Below are 22,276 nucleotides of genomic sequence, written 5' to 3'. Positions count from 1 at the left end.
TAAACTTCGCATATATCGACATAATTGTCAGGAGTGAGGATCCTGAGGATCTCCGTTCTGAAAGCGTCATAATTTCGTATCTAGCTCAAGATCAGTCTTCCTTAGATGATTGGTCCCTGGATCAGGATTTAGCAACATTGGGGCGACGTACTCAAAGGAGACGATATATCGATGCAAGTTTGATTTCTCGATTGTCAAGACACTTCACAATGCCGAAGAGGATTTCGGTAGGCAGGAGCTCCATACAATTGAATCAATGAATCTCAGCCGTACCAGGTTATTACAAGAGGGAAGGGGGTGATGCTAGGGATGCAAACGAAGTGGGCTCCGCGGCCTTTATATAGGTAAGTACATCGGATCGATGATTGGCTTCCAAGGAGATGACTAAACATGCAGTTCTCAATCGGACGCGGCCGGTGTGGGCATTAACGAAACCAAAAGTGTATCGCAGGACTTGTATCACCTGAAATACTTATTCGCGTACCCTTAAGCACCTCTTTCATGAGACATATATCCAAACTTGACACAACTCTACCGGCGCAGTATTTGGTCCTCTTCTTGGACGTCTCCGATACTACGCTGTCCAATTTTGGTAATCCTACCCTGGGGTGCTTTCAGGCCCTTAAAGATATAGAAACAGTGTCTCCTGGCCTGTGTGGTTCGCTGTCCAAGCTAGACATATATCGAGTGACACCAAGCCGAATATATCATGGATCTGTGGAATCATGTCCAGGTAGGTCCCAAGCCTGGAGATGTGAGTCCGTGGTTGGGGAGCTGTGACCACAAGGCCAATTACCGACGGCCGTGGACGCAGGTCCACATTGGACGTACGTCCACGGCTCCTAATCTAGGTGTGTTTTGTAACTGTCAACTGGCGGCCACCCTGGCTTAGTGACCATAAGGGTCCTCGGTCTTCTGACTACGGTTTATATGGGTCACAGGGTAGTGAGTCCCTATTCTCCAGTGTGTCCCTACGTAAATCACCTTCTCTTTGCAAGTTCCTGGAAAGACGTGAATTATTCCTAGCTATCAAGGAAATACATGAAGCATACAGGGTGAATCAAGATATGATCCGCGGGACCCACATGGTGGGGTTCCCCTGAACGCGAGAAGCCTATCTCGTTTGCTTTCTCGAGCTACGTCTTCTATCTTGAGTCCACTATAGTTGTTCTTTATATCTATGTATACGTGAGACCCTCACACTAGATGTGACCGTTTATGGATGCTTGGGTTTTACCACTACGCCATCTGGCCAAAAGGCACAATGTTTGGTCAGCGACCCAACACCCAAGCCACCTCTGGGAATCATTTGTTAATTCTGGGGAGCCCTCGTGATCCCGGGAATCGTACTCAGGGGATTAGGAACGGATGTAAAAAGTGTGGGTGACCCCACTGATCCACCGGCACCGATCTTGCTAAACGCTAAAGTCCAGGGAACACACTCTAGTTCTTGGGGGCTATACAGTCCATTCCCAGGAGCGGTAGGTCCTCTGGGAACTATGAGCTGACTTCTGGGAGCGACCAAGAGCGTGCCTAGGAGCCATGCTATGGATCCTAGGGCCGATATGATCCTAGGAACGTGGGTCTTGCGAGATAATAAGCGGGGTCCAAAACACGGGCAATCATTGCGGGCAGCAAAACAATTGCTCCCAGAAGTAATCAATGCTCTCCGTGAACGGACGGGTGTGGCTCCAGGACCCAAGGTAGAGAGCCCAGGAACAATCTGTCTCGCTCCCAGGAGTGACAGGTAAAGTTCCTGCATTAAGCGTGAGCATGATAATAGGAGCGATGATTGTAGCTCCCTAACTCAACATAACGTAAATTAATCAGAAGAACAGCTAGCTGGGTTTAGACCAGAACAAGACAGGCAAACGCATTTAAGTGCGGCGACGTTGAAGATTGAAGAATTGAGAGGCCGCTCATTTTCAATGGCATTAAGAGGCCGATTCAACGTGTTCAAGCTCTCGTCATAGTAGAGTGAGGAAACGGATGCCATTCAAGCAATGCTATTGTGGAAATCGGGTGGATTGGTTGATCCCGGACGTGTGTTGACCATTGCACACAGACGAACTCGATAAACGTTGAGTAAATAGGAAGTCAACAGTTGTTGACGGCAGTGTTAGTGTTCACGGTCCTTGTCTTTATGTACATGTCAAACGTGAAATAAGTTCTTGGTGAATATTTTTATTTGTTCGAGGAAATCATACTGTATGTTTTATTTGTCTAATTAATTTAATTTAACTGATCACCACCTTTAGCAGCAAAAGGAAGATGGTGTTTATTAGATGTTATTGGCTTATTTATCTCCACTTGCTCTGATGTCCGTGCATCCCCTAATACCCTGCCAACCCCCCAGGTCTACCAGTGATAATTTTTTCATCCCTTACAAGATTGTTCTCAGCCGATTGCCAATACTTGACGTCACTACGCACCCATGCCACTTCGCAGAGAACGGGCCAGCGAAGGTGCATTAGTCTCCTATCCGGCAGACTCGAGAGGCCGGTTCTATAGTTGCTCAGTGTTACTCAGCGTTTCTTTGTGCGCCATCTCCTGCTGCCCTTTTTCGCTTTTCACCGCATTTGACCGAGCGCTTTGATGACTTGCTCAAGCGATCATACATGGCTGTTCCTCTACAATCCTAAGAGCTCCTAGGGTACCACCTCACGTTCCCCGAGGCAATACAGTTCACTCCCAGGAGCTGTAGATCCTCTTGTGAGGGTCTCACGTATACACAGAGGTGGATAGTGTTTCAAGATGAACAATCGGTCTTAAGAACAACTATAGTTGACTCTAGATACAAGACGTAGCGCGAGGAAGCAAAAGAAAGGTAGCTTCCTCGCGTTCAGGGGAACCCATATACAATATGTAGGTCCCGCGCAGATCATATCTCCATCCGTTCCGTATGCTTCATGTATATCTTTGATATAAAGCTACAGGAGCCCAATTCTAGTTCCCAGAAGCTATACTGTCCACTCCCAGGAGCTGTAGGCGTGCTCAGGGGACGAGGAACAGATGTAGATAGTATGGTCATGCTATCTATTTGAATATTATCCGATGGGTGACCCCACTGTAGCTCGGGGAACCCACTCGTTCCTGGGAGTAAATGATATAGGTCCACTGGGAACCATGAGTCTGATCCCTAGGAGCGACTAAAAGTGTGCCTAAGAACCATGCTATGGATTGTCAAGGATATACATGAAGCATACGGAACGGATGGAGAATGATCTGCGCGGGACCCACATATTGTATATGGGTTCCCCTGAACGCGAGGAAGCTACCTTTCTTTTGCTTCCTCGCGCTACGTCTTGCATCTAGAGTCAACTATAGTTGTTCTGAATATCGATTGTTCATCTTCAAACACTATCCACCTCTATGTATACGTGAGACCGTCACACTTTATTGCTTTGAGAGGAGCCGATCGGCAAGGACACACCCGGAAATATATCAACCGTGAGCCATGACTTTGTCACATCAATCGCCCACCGTTCTTTCCAAGCGCTATAATATTGTTCCCCCACTATGTTTAGTGCTCTACAATTGGAACCAGACCCAAGCGATCGGAGACACCAGGCCGCAGGACGAGTACGGTGGGGGATGGGGTTCTGCCCTCATCTCAGGCTGACTTAATCACTGGAATACTCTAGTGATGGGGATCTTTCGGCGCCAACCATTTATTTCCTTTTGTTGAGCGACTACACTTAAAAAACACAGTGACTGGATGCCAGTTACAATTCAATCTGTGCCACAACAACTGAGACGTCCTTAAATACCGCTTTCGCGGATGGGGAATTTGTTTAATAGTTACTCTTCACGTTTCCTTCCCATTTCTCAACCTTCTTGTGCAGTCTACAGCTGCCTTTGAAAGGCGTTAGCATCAGTTTCTGCTAGTTTCAAAATTTCATCAATGTCGATGGACTTCGGATTGCTCGGTGCTAGAGGTAGCGCGTGCGTCGTATCACCGTCGGAAAAAGGAGTGATTTGATTCAGATCTGATTCGGACTCGTCACTACGACTGGCAGATCCGTAGGCGTCGCTATGGGATGCAGCGTCAACGGTGAGGAATGGCAAAAATTTTTCTACTTCCGGTATATCGTCCGACAAGGGAGTGAGATCAGGAAAGCCGAAATAGGGGTCATCAAAGCTCGCATACGATGGATTCTGGCTATAGGATGTTGAGTAGGTCTTTGGACAAGACACATTGAAAATGGGCCAATCCATCCACGGAGCACTCCGAATCGCAGGAAGCAGAGGGGCATCAAATTTCTGTGAGGCCACAAGATGTCTGTCGAGCTGATTGTCGAACTGCCCGTTTAATTGCCCTCGGAAGGGCAAGTTTTCCGTTTGTGAAAGACTCCCGGTACTTAATATGGGAAACGGATCCAAGTTTGGTGGGGAGTTTGGATTGTTGCTCTGGTCGAGAGGCTGTCCTGAAGCCTTTTGTATGAAGTCATTCTCGAAACTAACACCGGGAGCACTCTGAGTACAAAAGATACCAGCGACGTGCGCCGAAATCTCTTCGTTGACGGACACGTTTTGCGCCGAAAGAGGCAGATATTCCAGGGAGCGATGAGCCACGTACGAAGGTGAGTGGCTAGTGTGAGTCCGGGAAATGACGTTGGGTATTTCACCATTGAGAGTTATATCATTATGCTTGTGTGCAGGCTCTTCATGGTCGGCCTTTGATATCATCAGAGTTCTCTCGGGCTTAATTGGAGTGAGCCGAGGCTTATGCAGCTCCGTTATCGTCGGTTGTGGCATGGAGACACGGGCCTCGGGTACGTTATTGTGACAATAGTCTTTCTTTGAGGCGCACTTGCAAGGCTGGCCATGAGAGCAGCAGCAACGTTGGCGGTGATCTACTGTTTCCTTGGGTTAGAATTCAACTCAGACCGGAGTTGCTAATCTTTTTGCTCACGTTTAGAAACTCCTCCCCCCGTCGCATAGCAGTCCACTTCACTGTGCGCATTTTCTTTGTTACCACATTCACATTTGACATGCGTTGATCGAGACTTTCGAAGGCCTCGGCAATGCGCGCATTGCGAGACTGGGCGCCCTTTCTTTTTGATATGCAGCAGGGGATTATCTGCCTCGCATCAGCCTCGGACCATACACAGTGGACGAAAAGCGGAAGCCGAGAGTGACGTACCGCTGTGCTGGCAGCTGTTTGCACGATGGCCTCGAACACAGGCCCTGCACGCCCACTTCTCTCCTTGAATCAGCATCGCCGATTCACTGGGACAACAATATCCAAATAGGCAAACGAGGAACAGAGGGATCGTAGGAGTTAACAATATGGGAAGTAAAACAGAGAGTTGTAAAGCAGTGGCAAAGACAGGATGAATTGGATGGTTTTTAAGATGGATGGAGGTCATCGGCGGCTGAAGAACCGGTGGAGACGATGTGGTAAAGTTCCAATGGCGTAATGAAGCACCAGCCACCAGCCAATTGTGGCGATACAAGGATGGGACAGGGAGGGCATGGACATGGGGCACGCAACTATCTGCATGACTTCGCGGTGGACCCTATCATATTATTGTTTCCCTTGCTATCTTGCATGCTTGCCACGCGTCGCGCTCCTCGCACCGTCCGTTTGCTAGTTATCTATGGCCTCGATCACACTTGTTGAGTGTGATAAAAATCCAAGAGCAACCCATAACTAGGTAGCTAGCTTAGGGAGATTCCAGGACCTGATCTACAGCTCATCATTTTCAGTGGACATGAGTTTTGCCAAGCAAGATGATTACACCACCATTACCTAAAGCACAGACCCATTTTTATGATTTTACTGCACTAAATACCTATCCAGTTTGAGCGCCCATGGAACACGGGCAAGTCTCGCGAACCTGGTTGTGTGTGAACTCCTCCAGACCAACCAACTCAGCGACCGTGTAAAGACTCGGTAACAAGGAGCCTAGAAGGACAGGCTTTCTAGACGGCGGTGCTTGGGCTTCATGTCATTGGGTACGAGATAGCCGGTTGCGGATGCAGCGTGAAATACGGAGAAATTATTGGCCACTTATCACCCTAGCATCGCTGGCCCCACCAGTAAACTCGGCTTCGTATTGATCGACACGCCACAACCAATGAAAACCAAGCGATCCTAATAGTATCTCATTATCTCATTATTGATGATTTCAAGTAGTTTGACTATCGCCGGGGTCATAACAGCCAATCCAGGTTGTCCAACTACGCCTTTCAGGTCTTCTTTCGTGACTTTAGCAAGAACCCGTTCAAGTGTGCATTAAACGCCAAGGTCCAAGTTCCACAGTCTAAAGCCAAAGCAAAATTAAAAAAAATGTCTGTTTTCGAGGAACTCAATCATCCGATCTGAAACCGACCAGTGGCAGTCGAGCCTTCATCAAAAGACTGCTGGATACGACACTGACACTGCTCAATGCCATCGCGAGGCTGGACCAGACTGGATCCAACCGGATATGGCTGCCGTTGCTGACGATTGGGTAAAACACTCCCGCAGCGACTGGCACGGCAATGCAGTTGTAAACCAGCGCCCAGACGAAGTTAAACTTGATCCGGCGGAAAACGACGCGGCTTAGATCGATGAGCGTCAGGAGAGAAGAGAGACGAGAAGACACGAGGACAAACTCTGCAGCCGAGATCGCAATGTCCGACCCTGAACCAATGGCAATGCCGACGTCGGCCGCGGTTAGCGCAGGCGAATCGTTAACCCCATCACCAACCATCGCGACAAGTGCCCGGGCGGAGCCTGTTTCCTTCTGTAGGGTGTTCTGGAGATATCGAATCTTTTCTGCCTTTTGCTCGGGCAGAATACCGGCAAGGATGTTCTCTGGCGGGATTCCGACCATGCTGCCCACCGCATGCGCGGTCGTCGGGTTATCTCCTGATATCATCCACACCGCGATACCCCGATCCTGGATAGCCTTGATGGTCCCCTTGGCCTCGATCCGGATGGGGTCGGCTACTGCCAACATGATGGAGAGCTTCCAGGGGACTATTTCGGTGGCTGATTGCTCCGGGCGGATTCTGTGCCCTACCAGGACCACAGACTTGGCCTGGCGCTTCCAGGCGCTCAATTTTTCGGCACTGGCCGAAGGGATGACGATTCCGTGATCTTGCATCAAGGCCTCATTGCCCACGATGACTTCCAGGACGATGACTTCCAGGACAGATGAGACCCGATTGCGAGCGCCGAATGAGCCTTTCATACCCTTTCCTGGTATTTCATCCACCATAATCGCTTTGAGGACCGGTGCTAGCTTGGAGGCGGCAAAAATCACAACCGCCTTAGCAATCGGGTGATTGCTGTTCTGTTCGAGCTCCATAACGGCGCCCCAAAGATCATCGACGCCTGCGCTATGTGTTACCTCATGATCAGTGATAGAAGGTTCGCCGCCCTTGGTAATAGTGCCGGTCTTATCGAAGACGATGCAGTCAAGCTGGCTGGCCTCTTGGAAGGCTTCACCCCCACCTTTGACGAGGATCCCATGCTGAGCCGCGAGACCACCACCGACAAAAAGGGCCGTCGGCGCTGCGAGTCCGATACCACAGGGGCACGCGACAACAAAAACTGAGATGGCGAATTGCAACGACCAGAAACCCCAGCCTCCCGGAGTGTTGGCCTTCCAGGAGTCGGGCAACCGGCTGGAGACACCAAGGCCTAGCCAAATCACCCAGTCCAACACCGCGACGAGGGTGATGACGGGAACAAAAAACCCCGTAATCAAGTCTGCCGTGCGCTCGATTGGCGCTCGACGGACCTGCCCCTGGCGAACGGTGTTGATGATCTGATCCAACATCGAGTCGCCTGAAAGATGGGTGACACGGACCAAGACCGGGTTTGCCTGGTTGACTGTTCCCGAAAAAACTTCGTCTCCAATGGACTTGGAGACCGGTCTTGATTCCCCAGTCAGACTCGACTCATCAAACTGTGACTCTCCGTCGATCACCGTTCCGTCATACGGAGGTGAGGCACCGTTCGCCACCCGCACCACATCTCCGAACTCCAGTTGGTCGATTGGAACTGTGCTGGAATTCGCAGAGGCGGAGAGGCTACCCGCTCCGGCCGTGTCCACAAGTGTGGCCTCTGTCGGGCGCAGCTTGCCCAGGAGGCTAACTGCATTTCCCGCTTTGGCTTTGCTGTAGGCCTCGAGCAACCGGCCGATCAGTAGGAACATGGTCAAAAAAACAACCGCATCGAAGTACGAGCCGGTATGAGAAGCTTTGGGGCTACCGTGTGGCTGCGAGGCATTGATGGCCAGGATAGCGATGGAGGAGAAGTAGGCGATGCTAGTGCCCAGTGACATAAGCATATCCATACTTCCAAAGCGATAGAATCTACGCAAGATAGGAGTTTTGCTTCCGGGTCGCCAGAGCGCCTTGAGCTCGGTGAGCATGCGGCGGTGGAAAATGTCTGCAGCGAAGAAATAGACAGGACTCGACGTGATGAAGAGCGCCCACTCAGAGCGTGATGCTTCACCTGACCACATAGGCTCCTCGAGGTAAATCCGACCGGGATTGTCGTTGTGGACCAGGGACATATACACCACACCGATGATAAAAGTCGGGATGGCAGCTAGCACGGCCAAAATCAACCGGCGAGCGATATGCCATTGATGCCGGCGATGCATCGCCTGAGAGCGTTCCTCAAGGCTCGGAAGGTGGTACACTGAAACGGTAAAGGCTTTATCGATATCGGCAATCGTGCTCATGATATGTCGGATGGTAAATTTTGGCGCCTCAGGCAGATAGCTCACAGTAATCTTCGGCTGTGTCTTGCTAGGAGGCGCGGTCACTTTTAATCTGTCCGAGTAGACGGCGAGGGCATCGAGAATCCGCTGTGGACAGCGTGGACAGTGCATCCCCTCCACCTGGATGGTCACCGACCGCTTCGAGCTGGGTTGACTAGATGTGGCTCTGCTCTCGACGTCGCCGAGGGTGGCCGTGTAACCAAGGCTGTTGATAATGCCAGGAATCTTGTCCAGGTGGTCCTTCCCTTGGAACTCCACCATCGCACTAGCGGAGATGAGATTCACATCCACTGTGGTGATCCACCCGTACTGTTTCAGCGTGTCGGTCACTTTCCCGACGCAGGAGCTACAGGTCATGCCTTGGATGACGTACGAAGCTCGCCACGTATCTTCCAGTCCGGACGCACTCGATGGCTGCTGGAGTCGGATCTCCTCACATTCGATCAACTCCGTGGTATAACCCGTTTCCCTAACCGTCTCGAGCAACTCATCTATGTGCGACTTATCCAGGAGCATGATAACGGCACTGCTCGTCAAGAGATTGACGTCGGCCGATTGTACCCACGGTCGAGTTTGCAAGACCCCGGTGATCTTGCTCACACAGGAGCTGCATGACATCCCACTGACGGACAATGTGACTCGCGCCCGAGTGTCGATGAGGTGGTCATCCATAACGGACACGAGCGCTTCTTCTTTTGTCTGACGGACGTGTCGACCGAGCTGATCTTTTTTGTCGGCGACTGCTTCCTTGTGAACGGTAGAGGACGTCTTCGACGACAGCATATCGAGCTGTGCGGAACATGCGTCGCATTTTGAGAGGTGCAATTCGGACTGAGCAAGGACGTCGTGTTCGAGCTCGCCACGGGAGCTTCTTCTTTGAGCTTCTGCGGCGTTGGCCTCGATATCACCCTCGCTGGCATCGGGAATAACACTGTCAACCTCGAAGGCAACATCCTCTAGAGCGCGTACGATGCGGTCGGCGCTAAGCGTAACGGAGTGCACGATTTCGATCTCATGTCGAAGAATAGATGTCGAAATGGAAAAAGGAGGCGGCTTTAGAGCCGAAAGAGTCTCCTCGACGTTTGTCACGCACGACGGGCAGTGCAAATTGTTGACTAATATGGTGGTCAGCCTCGACTGAGGCAGCGACAACTTATCACTCGGAGCCATCTCCGGCGGATAGACGAGAGGGTGAGAGAGACCAAAGTTACATAAGGTGGTTGTCCGATCTGCGGAGAACAGCTAGCTTTTATAGATCTCGAGCCTTGGTTCAGGATTGGACAGGGTGACTGATTTCGAACGTTCTAGGGTCTGCAAATGTATTACAACTTCCACCACGCTACCGCACTAATCGCGCATGTTCCTAGGTTCGCCACTGCTTGCCAGAGATGACAGGTGCTGATTCGAGATCCATGAAGAGTTGGATGCGTTATTTGTGCGGCTGAGCCAACGGCGGGAAGAAAGCTAAATCGAGGCGCCACTTCACCACGATCTTACCTTAGAGCGGGGGGCAACGCATACAGAAAAAGGTAATATGGCGAAAATAACGCACTTCAGGCCATAGTAAAAAAAGACATATCATGAAACCTCAAAAATAAAATTACCATCTCATTTTTAGTATTCAATATGTCGTGTCAAAGTTGTGAGTTCCCTGACGACAAAAGTCTCTCCGCACGCGCCTTTTGATTAACTTCGACAGTTATACCCAGGTCTGCTTATTGTCCAGTTCGTGTTGTTGGTTACACCAGTATGCTCATTCATTTGTCATGGACGCTTACCAATGTATACCTTGATACCGTCCCTGATTTTGTTGTCTTTGCTGGCGCAGTCACTGCAGCTAGCATACTGATATTGCACTTTTTTAGTTTTAGTTTTATTTTTATTTTTATTTTGGCCGTCTCGATCTTGATCCTCGCGTGGAGCACCCGGCGAGAAGGCTTAAGTCGTAAAAATATCCGCCGGCCGAGGGTCTGTGCTTTTTGCGCAATATCACCAACGGGTTCAGTCTTCCGATAAAGCGCCATAGCTGCCACTGGTTTACTCCGTTGGCTTCCTACGAACGACTCGAGCCGAAATAGAGGTGGATATGAGCATCCTTGAGAGCATCCAATTCCGTTCTAGGAGCTTGCAGCGATCATCCAGGAGCCAAGATGATGTATAGATCATTGCCAAAGAACATACGCAATGATTGGTCCCACCTAGCTTATGTGGGTTTTCCTAGGCGCCTGAGCGCCTTTGCATTCCTCGCGATGTGTTTTGTCTTGTATCTAGTATCTAGAAGCCCCTAGCGACACCTTGGTGATTATCTTTATCCAAGGACATGCTCCGAACTTCGATATTTCACATGATACCCTACGTTCAGGGTGCGTCAATCAATCTCTGCCCCAAAAAAGAGCCAGGTATACAATGAGAGAGGACGTACATCAAGTTTCTTCCTTTAGTTGGGAGGGTGCACGTGCAAACAGTGACTGAAATGGGAGCGTCACAATTTCATCGACTTGTCTGTGCCACAATAACTGAAACATCACCTAAAATACCGCTCTCCTGAATAGGGGACATATTCACAGTGTACTCTTCACAGTTGAGGTTCGCCATATCAAACTGATTATGAGTCCGAGTCCATGGACCATTCCAATACAGCGTGACTATTTGACCGTCGATATCGTGGTATAAATCCAAAGTGCCTTCGACCCCCACTCTGTAAGTTGCGCTGCCACAGAATGATATTGTTCTGTTCTCATCATGTGGAATCATTATTTGATTCACGTCTTCGGGAGACAAAAGCTTAGCGATATCGCTCTTTTCGTACGGTTGACCACTTCCCGAGTAAAGTTAGTCCAATTTCAGTCTCTGAATGGTAATATTTCTCAAATACCAGGCTATGACGGTGTTCTTGATAACAATGTTGCCCTTTGGAAGATCGTTCTGGACGCTGATGGAAAGACGCTGTGTGACATGATGTTCCATCTTCGAGGATTTGAACTAATACTCTCAGGAAAATGTAGAGTGTACTTGTCAAAATAGAAACTCGCAATAAGAAAAAGTTTCAGAACTAATATACACGTCCGAGTGCCTTTCGCCACCTGGCACGTTGGGTTCTGGGCTGTCTCTGCTTTCTGCGTTACGCGTAAGAGACATCAATATTCCAAGGAACTTAAAAGACCAGGCCAACCGTTCTGAAGGCCAAGCATCCATATCCAATGCGATCGTTAACTTTTTGACAATTCGATGGTGGGCCCACTTCGGTCATTTGACCAATCCACATTCTTCTATGCGCGATTAGTGCGTAAAATTATGTCATAGTTTACCAACAGGCCAACTTTGCGCCATGTCCCTGACATCGAGCAGTGCCAAGACCGCGCTAAAATCCGCGAAAATATCGCAGTCTTGTGGCTGTATCGAGGTAACGGATATAATAATGGCGACGTTTTCGCCCCCACAAGGGATTAAAGCGTGCCTTTCTGCAGTAGCTCCTCCTTATCTGCCAAAGATGTCCGTTTGCCGGACTTCGTACGCCATTTGGCTTGCACTTTGTTACTTTGTGTCTCATTCAAATGCTATTCTCCGTACATACAACTTGACGGTGCATAATGACGTTAAAGCTCCGGGTACGTGGACCATGAGCGCCAAACATGGGACTTTCAGAGCTAATTCCTAAATAGATGGTGTCAGCCGCGAAGTCTTTCTGATCAATGGTCAGCTACCGGGGCCCCTAATCGAGGCAGACGAAGGCGACGATCTGGAAATCTTTGTCAAGAACGACCTCCCCGTTGATACTTCTCTTCACTGGCACGGTAAGTCACTTCCATGAGGAAACATTTTTTTTTTAGAACCAGTGATCACTGATTGTGCCATAACAGGGATTTTGCAAAGGGGTAGTCCCGATATGGATGGAGTGCCTGGTGTCACGCAGGTCAGTCCTTAAATATTTGACGGTAATTTACATCCTTGTTGCTGATTCTAGACCATAGTATCCCATACCTCCTGGCGGTAACTTCACCTACAGATTCTCGATCAAAGATCAGTATGGCTTCTTCTGGTATCATTCCCACGTTAGAGCATACTACAATGACGGCATAAGAGGCCCACTCTTGATACGACCATCTCCCCAAAGACTGCGGCCATTTGAAAAGCTTGCTCATAGCCCACACGAGCGTGATATCATTCTGCAGACGGAGAGGGACGCTACATCCATTCTTTTGAGTGACTGGACACATGAACTTTCGGACACCATTTACGCTCGATACTTTGAGACAGGCGCTTTTCCAAATTGCGTCGACAGCATCCTTGCCAATGGATTCGGGAGGGTTGAGTGTTTACCGGAGTATATGATCCAGGCAGGACCCAATATGGGATATGAAGATATGAACGAGCGTTCTTCATCAATGATGGCAATGTCAATGGCGAAACGAATGGACATGGACATGGACATGAGCACGGACGCATCCGCCACATCTTCTCAGATGTCAACAGGTACGATGGCTATGGATACGACCGTGGATATGACTATGTCTAGCACTTCTATGTCCGCAATGCCGATGTCAGCTACAATGACGATGTCGGACATGTCACCGTCCATGACTTCATTGAGTCCCCGTGGCTGTATGCCGCCAATGATGTTTAGGCAAGGCTACAATGCCAGTTCACTCCCACCTGAGACCTGCACCAATACTTCGTCATCCTTGCTCACCATCCCTGCGGATCACACGAGTGGTTGGCTCGCGCTGAATCTGGTCAACTCCGGTGCAGTCAGCAAGTTACATGTCTCTCTGGATGCACACTCTATGTTTGTCTATGCTGCCGACGGATTGTATGTGGAAATACAGGAGGTGAAGGTGAGCATACCTTTGAAGAGCATCCGTTATATCCCCCAGCCTGGGCTCACCACACGTCATTTTAGGTCCTGGAAATAGAGATCGGCCAACGGTACTCAGTGATGATTCGACTTGATCAGAAACCGGGGAATTACTATCTCAGATTCGCATCATACCCCAATGGTGACATGCAACAAGTGCTTGAAGGGCAAGCTATTGTGTCCTATAACGTAAGAAAATCGGCAAGCAAGTCGCGACCATATCATGCCCGTGCTGACTTTTCGTTTTCATTTTGCAGATGAGCATGATGAGCAGCAGAACCCCAATGAACGTCACGGTCGATCCCTCAACCATTTGGATGTTGACCAACGGATCAGCCAAACCTGATACCAGCGTACTTAATCCTCAGTTGCTTTCTCCCTTCGCGCCTGTCAACCCTCCCTCAGCACCAGCAGATCAGACATACACTTTCACAATTAACCAGACCGACATTGTGACATGGGTAGTGAATGACGCCTCATACTCTGAGCCAAAAATACCAATCATCCAGGGCAACGTATCAGACGGTTGGCAGGCGAATACAACCATCCATGTGCCGTCTAACTCAACGATTGATATTATTATGAGAATTGCAAATGATTCGATGGATACGGTAAGTCTGTTGGATTAGTGATTCCAACGACCTTTCTATGATGTGGACAGCTGGAACTAATGGGAGATAAACTCACCGCAGATGAGCCATCCCATGCACCTACACGGCCACGCTTTCTGGGTGCTTGGGTCCGGTACCGGCTCTTTCCCGTATGATTCCGCGACGGACGCCCCAGAATCCCTAATAAATCTTCGAAATCCTCCTTATCGTGACACAACTAATCTTCCTCCGTCAGGATGGGCCGTGATCCGGTAAATCACCTGAATATTCTACTGGCAAGACAATAGCTTACCTTTCTTAAAAACAGATATGTTACGGATAATCCCGGCGCGTGGATCTTTCACTGCCATATCCAGTGGCACATGGTGGTGAGTACAAATGGCTAGACGGTCGTATCCTGAATAATCGCAAAAATCTTGGTCTTGCTAACATTACATTATTTTCCTTCACAAGAGCGGCATGGCACTTGTCCTTGTTGAAGGACAGGATCAATTTCCCGCCCTGATTGGTCAGTCTAATAATAGTACCCCTCCTGCTACGTCAGCGGCGCCGATGCGTCGTATCAGCTCTCGTCAGACTGCTTTGACTGCTGCTGCTGCCAGTCTCATGATGTTGGGATGAGTCCGGAATATTAGATACAGCAGAATCTCTTTTTTGTCGATATTTTAAGTTGAGCGGTGCGAGAATCGGCCAGTTACCTCCCTTCAAGTATGCAAGGTACGTGGGTTTTGCCATCGAGCTGCTAGTATCTGGCGGTTTTTCTTAGTGCGTTATCGCGGTAGATTATGCTGTTTATATGTTGGTGTCACAATCTGAAAACATCTGAAAACAGTCAAACACGCAGGGCCTGGATCGTACTATAAGATCACTGGTCTACATAAAGTGGGCTAGTTTACAGAGACCTCGATGTGGGACTTCGACGGAATTGTTCATGTTTAACTCCTCTGCGAGTTAGGTTCTGATCGAGAGTTTCCATGGACTGGCTCTTTGGCCGTAGTGATCAATAGAGGGGTAAAAACAGAACCAGCCGAAGAAACGATCATGACCATCGACAATACTCCTCGAGTCTCAAGGTAGAATGGCACCACAAATTAAAAGCTTGGCACCCAAATCAAAAACCCATCGTCCAAGTCATGTCCCTCATGTCTCGAAGAGGCCTTCAAAGGCTAGTACAGCTTGTTTTGGATGTCGAAGACGGAAAGCCAAAGTAGGTACCCTTTCCCCAGATGGAGAGTATTGACTCACAGCCCCTCCAAAAAAAATAGTTCTATGGAGGGATACCCTGCGTGTCGTGTAACCGAGAGTGTGCGCCTTGTATTATGAACGAAGAGAGCGATGGTCGGCGAAAACTCTCGTACAAACGAAGAATTGCTTCACTAGAACATGACCGCGCTTTGCTTATGCGCTTGATGGAAAGTCTTCGCACCCATGATCAATCGGAAGCCGACAGAATTGTCAGAGCAATCCGCAACGGGGCATCGTTAGCTGAGATGGATTTGGTTCTCACTGAAGGCTCTGGATTGTGCGAACCTCGACGAACGCTAGAAATTCAAGGTCGGCAATTTAGACACACGGGAATCGGAAAGTGCGACATCAGGCGCGCGCCAGACTTATTTGGATCTAAATCAGCTATGTGTGTAGCAGTCACGTTATGCGATATGCCGACGTATCATCTATAGACCCGGTTTCATGCAGTATTCGTAAGGTAATTGCGACAGTATGAATAAGCCCGTAGGTGAACAACTACGTCTCAGGAAACGACAGCCTGAGTGGTAGCTGGGTTAGGCATAAGCTCGATTAGTCAACATATTGATAAAATGTAATTGGCTGCAAGTGATGAACGAGAATTTCGAGCGAGGTGGTTAACGCAATAATAGCACGTGACAGAATAATAACGTCATAGACCTTTGGCCGGAGGTTTCATAAGAATTGCAGATCAGGTAGAAAATCCATCGAGTACTTGGAAAGTCCTTCTGAGAACACGGGACTACCTCTTAAAATGCAATCAGGGGAAAAGGAACCATATCCTGAGGTAGGGCATTTCCGCACCCACCCAACCCTGGAGCAAAGACGCTAATAATATTCCCTCAGCCATTGTCTGAAAGTGAGAAACGTCAATTGAGCAAGTACGGAAAGCGGCCGCGTGGAGGCTTACTGGGTGAAAAATCCAAGGTACTTAAAATGTGATTTACTGTGAGTGTGCTGACAATCGGAAGGAACGGACGTACTTTGACTCCGGCGATTTTGCTTTTTCCGCCGCTCATCGAGTGACCGATCTCGACGCTATTCAAACAGGCAGAGCGTATCCCCACCGGGACAATATTTCGCACCCTTCTTCCCCTATCCCGGCTGCCAGCAACGTTGACAAGAAAGCCAACGAGGATATGCATAGGAGGGATGCAAGCCCCAAAAGAAGACTTCTCCATAGGCAAACGAATGAAGACCCCACAGGCGAGGATAATCTCTTCTCTTTCGAAGATTGAAACCAAATCGTCACAGCAATATAAACCGAAATGTGTTTCAGCAGAACAACCAAATAGGGACAATACGACAATTCCTAGGTGAAAGCTTATTGTCGAGAAAGGAGAGCCAGTCGACCAATGATACAACCCCTGGGAGCTGTAGGTCCTATGGAAATTCTCCAAGTATAGGCTTGCGACGATCAAAGATATTGCAAGCCTCTTGGTTGGATTGTGTGTTCTGCAGGGTCATGTTATGCTACTCCAAGGTGGGGAAAGGAGTGAGAGAGAACCAATCACACATTATGTTGCCACCCGCAACAAACTAGCTCATTTGTACGGTCGCCCATACCATGCAAACGGAAATTCAAACTATTTAAAGTGTATGAGGAGAAAAATATGTAAAGAGTTTCATTGCTAATAGTCATTCCCTACCATTCTCATCATGCCCTTTCAGTAATAAAAGCTATCAGCATTGCTGAAGCCTTTTCCACAGCCTAACAGTTATCCCTTGGTTGAATTTCCACCTAAAAAAGACTTCCCAGTTGAGCCTGCGGTTGATTGCCTCCTGGGACGAGTCGAAGACCTTCTGGCGATGGTAGAGCTTGCCATTTGGTTGGCTTCATGCTGCGCTGCCAAGTATAATTCCTGGGAACTGCAGAGTTGAACTATATCGGTCAATGGCTCATGATCGCCGCCTTCCACCAAAGAAATACACGGGAAAACAGTGAGAATATTAAGGCTTTGGAGATCCTGTGTTTCTAGTGCTGTATTGTTACCAGCAAAAGAAAAATGACACCATTCATCTTCCTCGAGATCAATTAGTTCAAAATCCGTCTCAAACTTCTGTTGTGACCGTTGAATTGGAAGCCAAACTTCGGCCGCATTTTGAACTATGCTCTTGATTTTTGAGCAAAACAAATCATGCTGCGCTTCAGAGAATAGCCCTCTCACATACGACGACATCCTCTGGATCACAGTTCGAATTTCAGCTTTGAGAGTCTCGTCTTCGGCGCCAGGATCAAGGGAGAGAAGTATGCGACGGCAAAAAGCTTCTTTCTCGCTATCACAGTCTGAAAGATGACAGAGAGCCTCACGAAGATGGTTGTCCCCTGAAAAAAAGTAGGTCGGTCGAAATATACATCGATCGATCTCTCTAGATAAAACAGCCAGGATCAATGCAAAGCGTATCGCTTTGGCTCCCGGGGAGTTTGAAGCAATCAGAGGAAAGTTCGGTGGTAGGATGACATTGTCTGCTTTTCTAAGTTTCTCCCAGGTGGACTTCTCCTTTTAATATTATCAGCGAAGGGTGCGTGTCAAAAGAAATTTGATACCGAACCTTCAAAATATCTACCGGAAAATCCTGCTCGAGCAATGGAGATAACTCGTTTATAGCAGAGGCCCAAAGGCTAGTAAATTTCGTCGACCTGTCATATGACACGGGAACAGTCAATCCACGAATGGTTGCAATTTTTTGCACTACTTACACGGAGTCTTCATCAATGTCCGAGGATTGGGCAGGGAAGGATTCCAATCTTTGGATATATGCTTTGACTGCCCGAAGCTCTGTGTTCATTGAGGCATTAGCAGCTTCCAGCTCTTCTTTCTTCTTCTGCTCCGATGATAATATTGATTTTAATTTCGATCCAGCTGTCTTCATTTGGTCGATCATCCTGTCTTTGTCTTTCAAATTGGTTTGCAGTGTATCGATATCCTTGGCGGATTGTGAGACTTTAGCGAGCTCCTGCGAGCAAGTCGATTCTAGCTTCGCTATTTCTTCCTGAGTAGCTCTCAAAGTTTGAGAGTATTCGGTGATCTTGTTTTCCTTTTCGTCGACAGTAGCACGGAGCTTCTCGATATGCGTAGCGGAGTCTCTCTGTTTTGCTTTTTCGTTCTCGTTGACAGCATACATATCTTCGATAGTAATTCTTTTTCTCTCCTTCATATCAAGGATCTCATTTTGAAGTCTCTTTAACTCTGCATCCTGATACTGAATCTTTTCACGCTGCTGGGTGATCTCGCCAAGTACGGCGGATGCAAATTGAGATTCAGAGCTTGACGCCAGTACACCGATATACCTGATAAATCCCTCCAGGCTGCCACTATTGACCACAGGCGTGGCATCATGATTTCCTGAATTCAAAGACGGTGTCTCGGTAGGAGATATAATAGAGACGGCTTTGGTAATATTGCTCGAGAAAACTGGAAGGCCTTAAGAAGAACTTATCGGTCTTAAAGTTGTGTCAGAAAAGATCGGATCTATATATTTGTGATTACCTAGCAAATGCGTTCGATCTCTGTGCATCAATCGCGAAGCCAACCAACTGAGCCTCATGATGATGGGAAGGAACAGTGATGCTGTTCATGCATGCAAGCGCAGGGTAATTTTGCGACGTGTTCTCGAGTATGTGGCTTTGGAGTACGTGAGTCATGGCATGCAGATGTGAAATAGTCAAGCTAGAACGTGTCGTTCAGGCTATGGCCGCATCACTGAGGCTGCTGCAAGCTCTAAAATCTCTGTTCTTAGACCACCGAAGACTGTTTCACAATGTAGAAGAGACATTAGCCGCGGAGGAGGGGTGCGGCAAGGACCACCACCGAATTGAAGGCCACTGCGGGGACCCACTCCTTCAGCACAGCTGATAAGCCAATGAAATCGATGTTCGTGGCTGTCTTGGCTGAGAACACCCTGGTGGCCTCTAGACTGTCTCAAGGTCTAGGCTTAGAATGATTGGACTAGGAGCAAATACTACGAAGAGCCAGCGTGTAGCGCGGGAGCGGAGAGACTAGGGGCATCGCCACGACTAAAGAGTAGTGCAGGACTAGCAAGGACCACTTGCCAAATAAATACCGCACAATTTGTGACTGAAATGGACCAGTGGGCAGCTGCCTGTCCTGATCGACTGCGACGCACTCGGTTCTAAGCGCTCTGGAAAGAGGGCTATTCATCGAAGTAAATACATGGATTCTTGTAGCATATATATGAATTATGGAACAAAAGATAAGATGTAATTAGGCATGAATTTGTTACTGGCTGGAATTCTTTGCTCGTATTTGGAACGGAACGCAACTAAGATACCCTGAAAAAGCAAAGAGAGCCCCAACAGCAGACCATTAGTTAGTAGCAGATTCGAGAAAGCCTCGTTTGGCATTTCCAGGTGACGAATGCAAATGGTATTGTTCTCGTTGAGCAGCTGTGCGAACGATAGGATCAAATGGCATGATGTGCTTGGTGGCTTTGACGGAGACTCGCCACGAGATGCACGGCTCCGTCGCATTGTCACCATGGAATGCCTCCCAGCGAAGGCACACGTTTGCGTTACCGCCTGGTTCAGATACCTGCATCTGATTCAGCGCCCCAGTGACCTGAGAATAGTCAAGCCACAGATTCTCAGCGGGACCAGAGATACCGTGGGTGACACTGAAATCCTCCGACAAACGGATGGTGCCAGCAAATATACCTAGGAAGTCTCCCTCGCATATCGGCACAATAGAAGAGACGAATAGAGTCTCGTCGTCCTTGGGCAGAAGAGTGATGAACGCGGACTTGTCTGACCCACCTTCGTATACCGATTCATCACCGTGTGGTATGCCAAGAATATCAGTCGAGATAGACTTTGAGCTGCGTTGCCTGAATATTTCTTCTTCAGCGTTGACGGCCCACTCGTTTGAAGCATTATTCCACGAGGACTCTGGCACTTTCAGTCGTTCTAGCACTTGAAGATTGCTGAGGTAGCTAAGACGCTTCGAGTCTCCTGTTTTCAGTTTGGTAATCCGCATTTCCAATTGTTCGATATGAGATCGATACTCGTTTTCCCATCTCAAAACTTTATCCACGAGTGGAGTTTCCGATATCTTGGAATAGCCCCTGCAGAAACTGTCGAATTCTGTTGTACGGTAGAGGAGAATTTTGTCAACGCCAGCCTCACGCATATCGAATATGTTTTTCCAGAAAATGCGGTACTGTCGCTGGTTTTCTGCACCCACGCTATACCCAGTGTCCTCCATGAATTTCTTTGTGGCAGCTTTTTCCGCCATGGTGAATCCATCAGCCGGGCCCTTGGCGGGCGGCAGCGTGGCAGGGTCGATCAGCGCCGCGCATTTGAGAATGATTGGCCAGAAGATAGTTTCGTTGTATCTTGTCTGTATTGCTCTGCCCGTAGTTAAAGCAGTGTCTCTTCGAATGGCGTGAATTGCCTGCTCATAATTGTATCGAGAGACATCTTTGACATGCTCCCGCATCCTCTCGAGCTTAGTTGTTGCCAGGGCCATGCAGTCGCGCTGCCCATATTGTGCGATATCAGAGTTGAATTTGACACATTGCGTCAATATTGTTGTCATGATCTTCATCTCGTAGGCTGAGTCTAGGTGTGATGGCAAAGAGCTGTTACGGGGATTCGGCACACACAAAGATTCGGGGTCTTCGACTTCGGACTAGACATGAACCATGTATCCATTAGACTTTTTTCAATATGGAGGACAAAATAACGTACCGTTGTTTGCACTTCTGGCGAAATTGATTCCTCGGGAGCCTTATCTTTGGCTGTCCCATTTCCATCAGCTACTGACGCTCCGGGCGGTGGATCTATCAACTCCGACCCGTCGCTTCTTTTTCTCTTCTTTTTCTTCTTCTTTTCCGTGCTGGCCATATCGCTGTAGGTTGTAGGACCCTGCTTTCCAGTCTGTTTCATGAGTCGATACGACCCGCGAGTTTCATGTGGTGGAGTCGGAGGGGTTTCTATAGTCGCTTCCTTAGCCTGAGAAATAGGCTCGGTCGCACCTCCAGCAATCACGAGTCGAGCTTTGTAAACTAAAGCGACCGTTAATGATCCATTCTCTCAGACGTTAGCGGGGGCAAACTCACCATGATCGGCAGCGTGGGCGATAACCAGATTAAGGTGCTCCTCACTGTCCTCAATTCCGCAAATTGTGAATAGCTCTCGTATCTTCTGGGCTGTCAGGCCCAGAATGGCTTTATCCATGGCGGGCGATGATGATGGCAGAAGACTTAAGACTGCGTCTTGTCAATGAAGACAGAAACCCTTCTGGAACGTTCGGGGCAACGGTTGCCCTCTGGCTTGGGGGTGGGGGGAGGGAAGAAGGCCAATCAAATCAACCACAGGCGAGGCTCACAAAAATAGCATCAACCAGGCCAGGCAAGACTTGACCGGGATTGACCCCCTCTTTTCGTTGTGTCTGTGTCGGCCATTGCATATCAAAAACAAATCAAACCATACAACTATGTGAATGGTTCTTTCCGTAACCTTCACCGTCAGGATAGGTGCAACGCCCATCTGGTATATGACTTACGCGCAAGGACAGGACAGAGCTTTAAGGAATATTGGTATCTGCCCCTGAATTTTCGAATCATATCCCCAGGCGTCTCTCCGTATAGTTTATTCCGAAAATGGGACTGTTCACGATGCGCCAACACACTGACCGCAGGAATGAATGGCCGGATGACATAAATTGAAGCCGATGCATGGTTGCACGATATTCCAGACTGAACAATATCCCAATCATGTGCGATGTCGGTGTGATGTGGTGAGGAGTCGGTTTTTCGTAGAAATCGAGGCTCGACTCAAGACGTTGAGGTGAACTTTTCGGGTGTGTTCAGGTCACGGG

At 48.6% G+C, this 22,276-nt stretch overlaps 6 protein-coding genes across 6 annotated transcripts; 2 read left to right on the top strand and 4 right to left on the bottom strand.

Moving 5' to 3' along the window:
- Positions 1-3,846: 3,846 nt before the first annotated feature.
- Positions 3,847-4,996, bottom strand: N7508_007500 (Copper fist DNA binding domain protein; the record flags this gene model as incomplete). The annotated part of the gene is made up of 2 exons (XM_058465564.1): positions 3,847-4,821; positions 4,916-4,996. The coding sequence occupies 2 exons, from the start codon at positions 4,994-4,996 to the stop codon at positions 3,847-3,849; spliced, it is 1,056 nt and encodes a 351-aa protein (XP_058317966.1).
- A 1,318-nt stretch (positions 4,997-6,314) lies between these two features.
- On the bottom strand, positions 6,315-9,896 carry N7508_007499 (heavy metal translocating P-type ATPase; the record flags this gene model as incomplete). Its single annotated transcript, XM_058465563.1, has 1 exon — positions 6,315-9,896. The coding sequence occupies one exon, from the start codon at positions 9,894-9,896 to the stop codon at positions 6,315-6,317; it is 3,582 nt and encodes a 1,193-aa protein (XP_058317965.1).
- A 2,320-nt stretch (positions 9,897-12,216) lies between these two features.
- N7508_007498 (CAZyme family AA1) lies at positions 12,217-14,813 on the top strand (the record flags this gene model as incomplete). The annotated part of the gene is made up of 9 exons (XM_058465562.1): positions 12,217-12,334; positions 12,389-12,520; positions 12,587-12,639; positions 12,698-13,561; positions 13,627-13,770; positions 13,839-14,192; positions 14,274-14,443; positions 14,500-14,560; positions 14,646-14,813. 9 exons carry the CDS (start codon positions 12,217-12,219, stop codon positions 14,811-14,813), a joined length of 2,064 nt encoding a protein of 687 aa, XP_058317964.1.
- Positions 14,814-16,191: 1,378 nt separating this feature from the next.
- Positions 16,192-16,675, top strand: N7508_007497 (uncharacterized protein; the record flags this gene model as incomplete). Its single annotated transcript, XM_058465561.1, has 3 exons — positions 16,192-16,224; positions 16,284-16,364; positions 16,409-16,675. The coding sequence occupies 3 exons, from the start codon at positions 16,192-16,194 to the stop codon at positions 16,673-16,675; spliced, it is 381 nt and encodes a 126-aa protein (XP_058317963.1).
- Positions 16,676-18,134: 1,459 nt separating this feature from the next.
- N7508_007496 (uncharacterized protein) lies at positions 18,135-18,986 on the bottom strand (the record flags this gene model as incomplete). The annotated part of the gene is made up of 2 exons (XM_058465560.1): positions 18,135-18,853; positions 18,929-18,986. 2 exons carry the CDS (start codon positions 18,984-18,986, stop codon positions 18,135-18,137), a joined length of 777 nt encoding a protein of 258 aa, XP_058317962.1.
- A 779-nt stretch (positions 18,987-19,765) lies between these two features.
- N7508_007495 (uncharacterized protein) lies at positions 19,766-21,633 on the bottom strand (the record flags this gene model as incomplete). The annotated part of the gene is made up of 3 exons (XM_058465559.1): positions 19,766-21,085; positions 21,145-21,461; positions 21,516-21,633. The coding sequence occupies 3 exons, from the start codon at positions 21,631-21,633 to the stop codon at positions 19,766-19,768; spliced, it is 1,755 nt and encodes a 584-aa protein (XP_058317961.1).
- Between the last annotated feature and the right edge of the window lie 643 nt (positions 21,634-22,276).

This window comes from Penicillium antarcticum, assembly GCF_028974205.1.
Source record: "Penicillium antarcticum strain IBT 31339 chromosome Unknown utg000007l_segment0_segment0, whole genome shotgun sequence".
Lineage (NCBI taxonomy): Eukaryota > Fungi > Ascomycota > Eurotiomycetes > Eurotiales > Aspergillaceae > Penicillium > Penicillium antarcticum.
The sequence above is the reverse complement of the archived record's forward strand: the minus strand, read 5'-3'. Positions and strand labels throughout refer to the sequence as shown.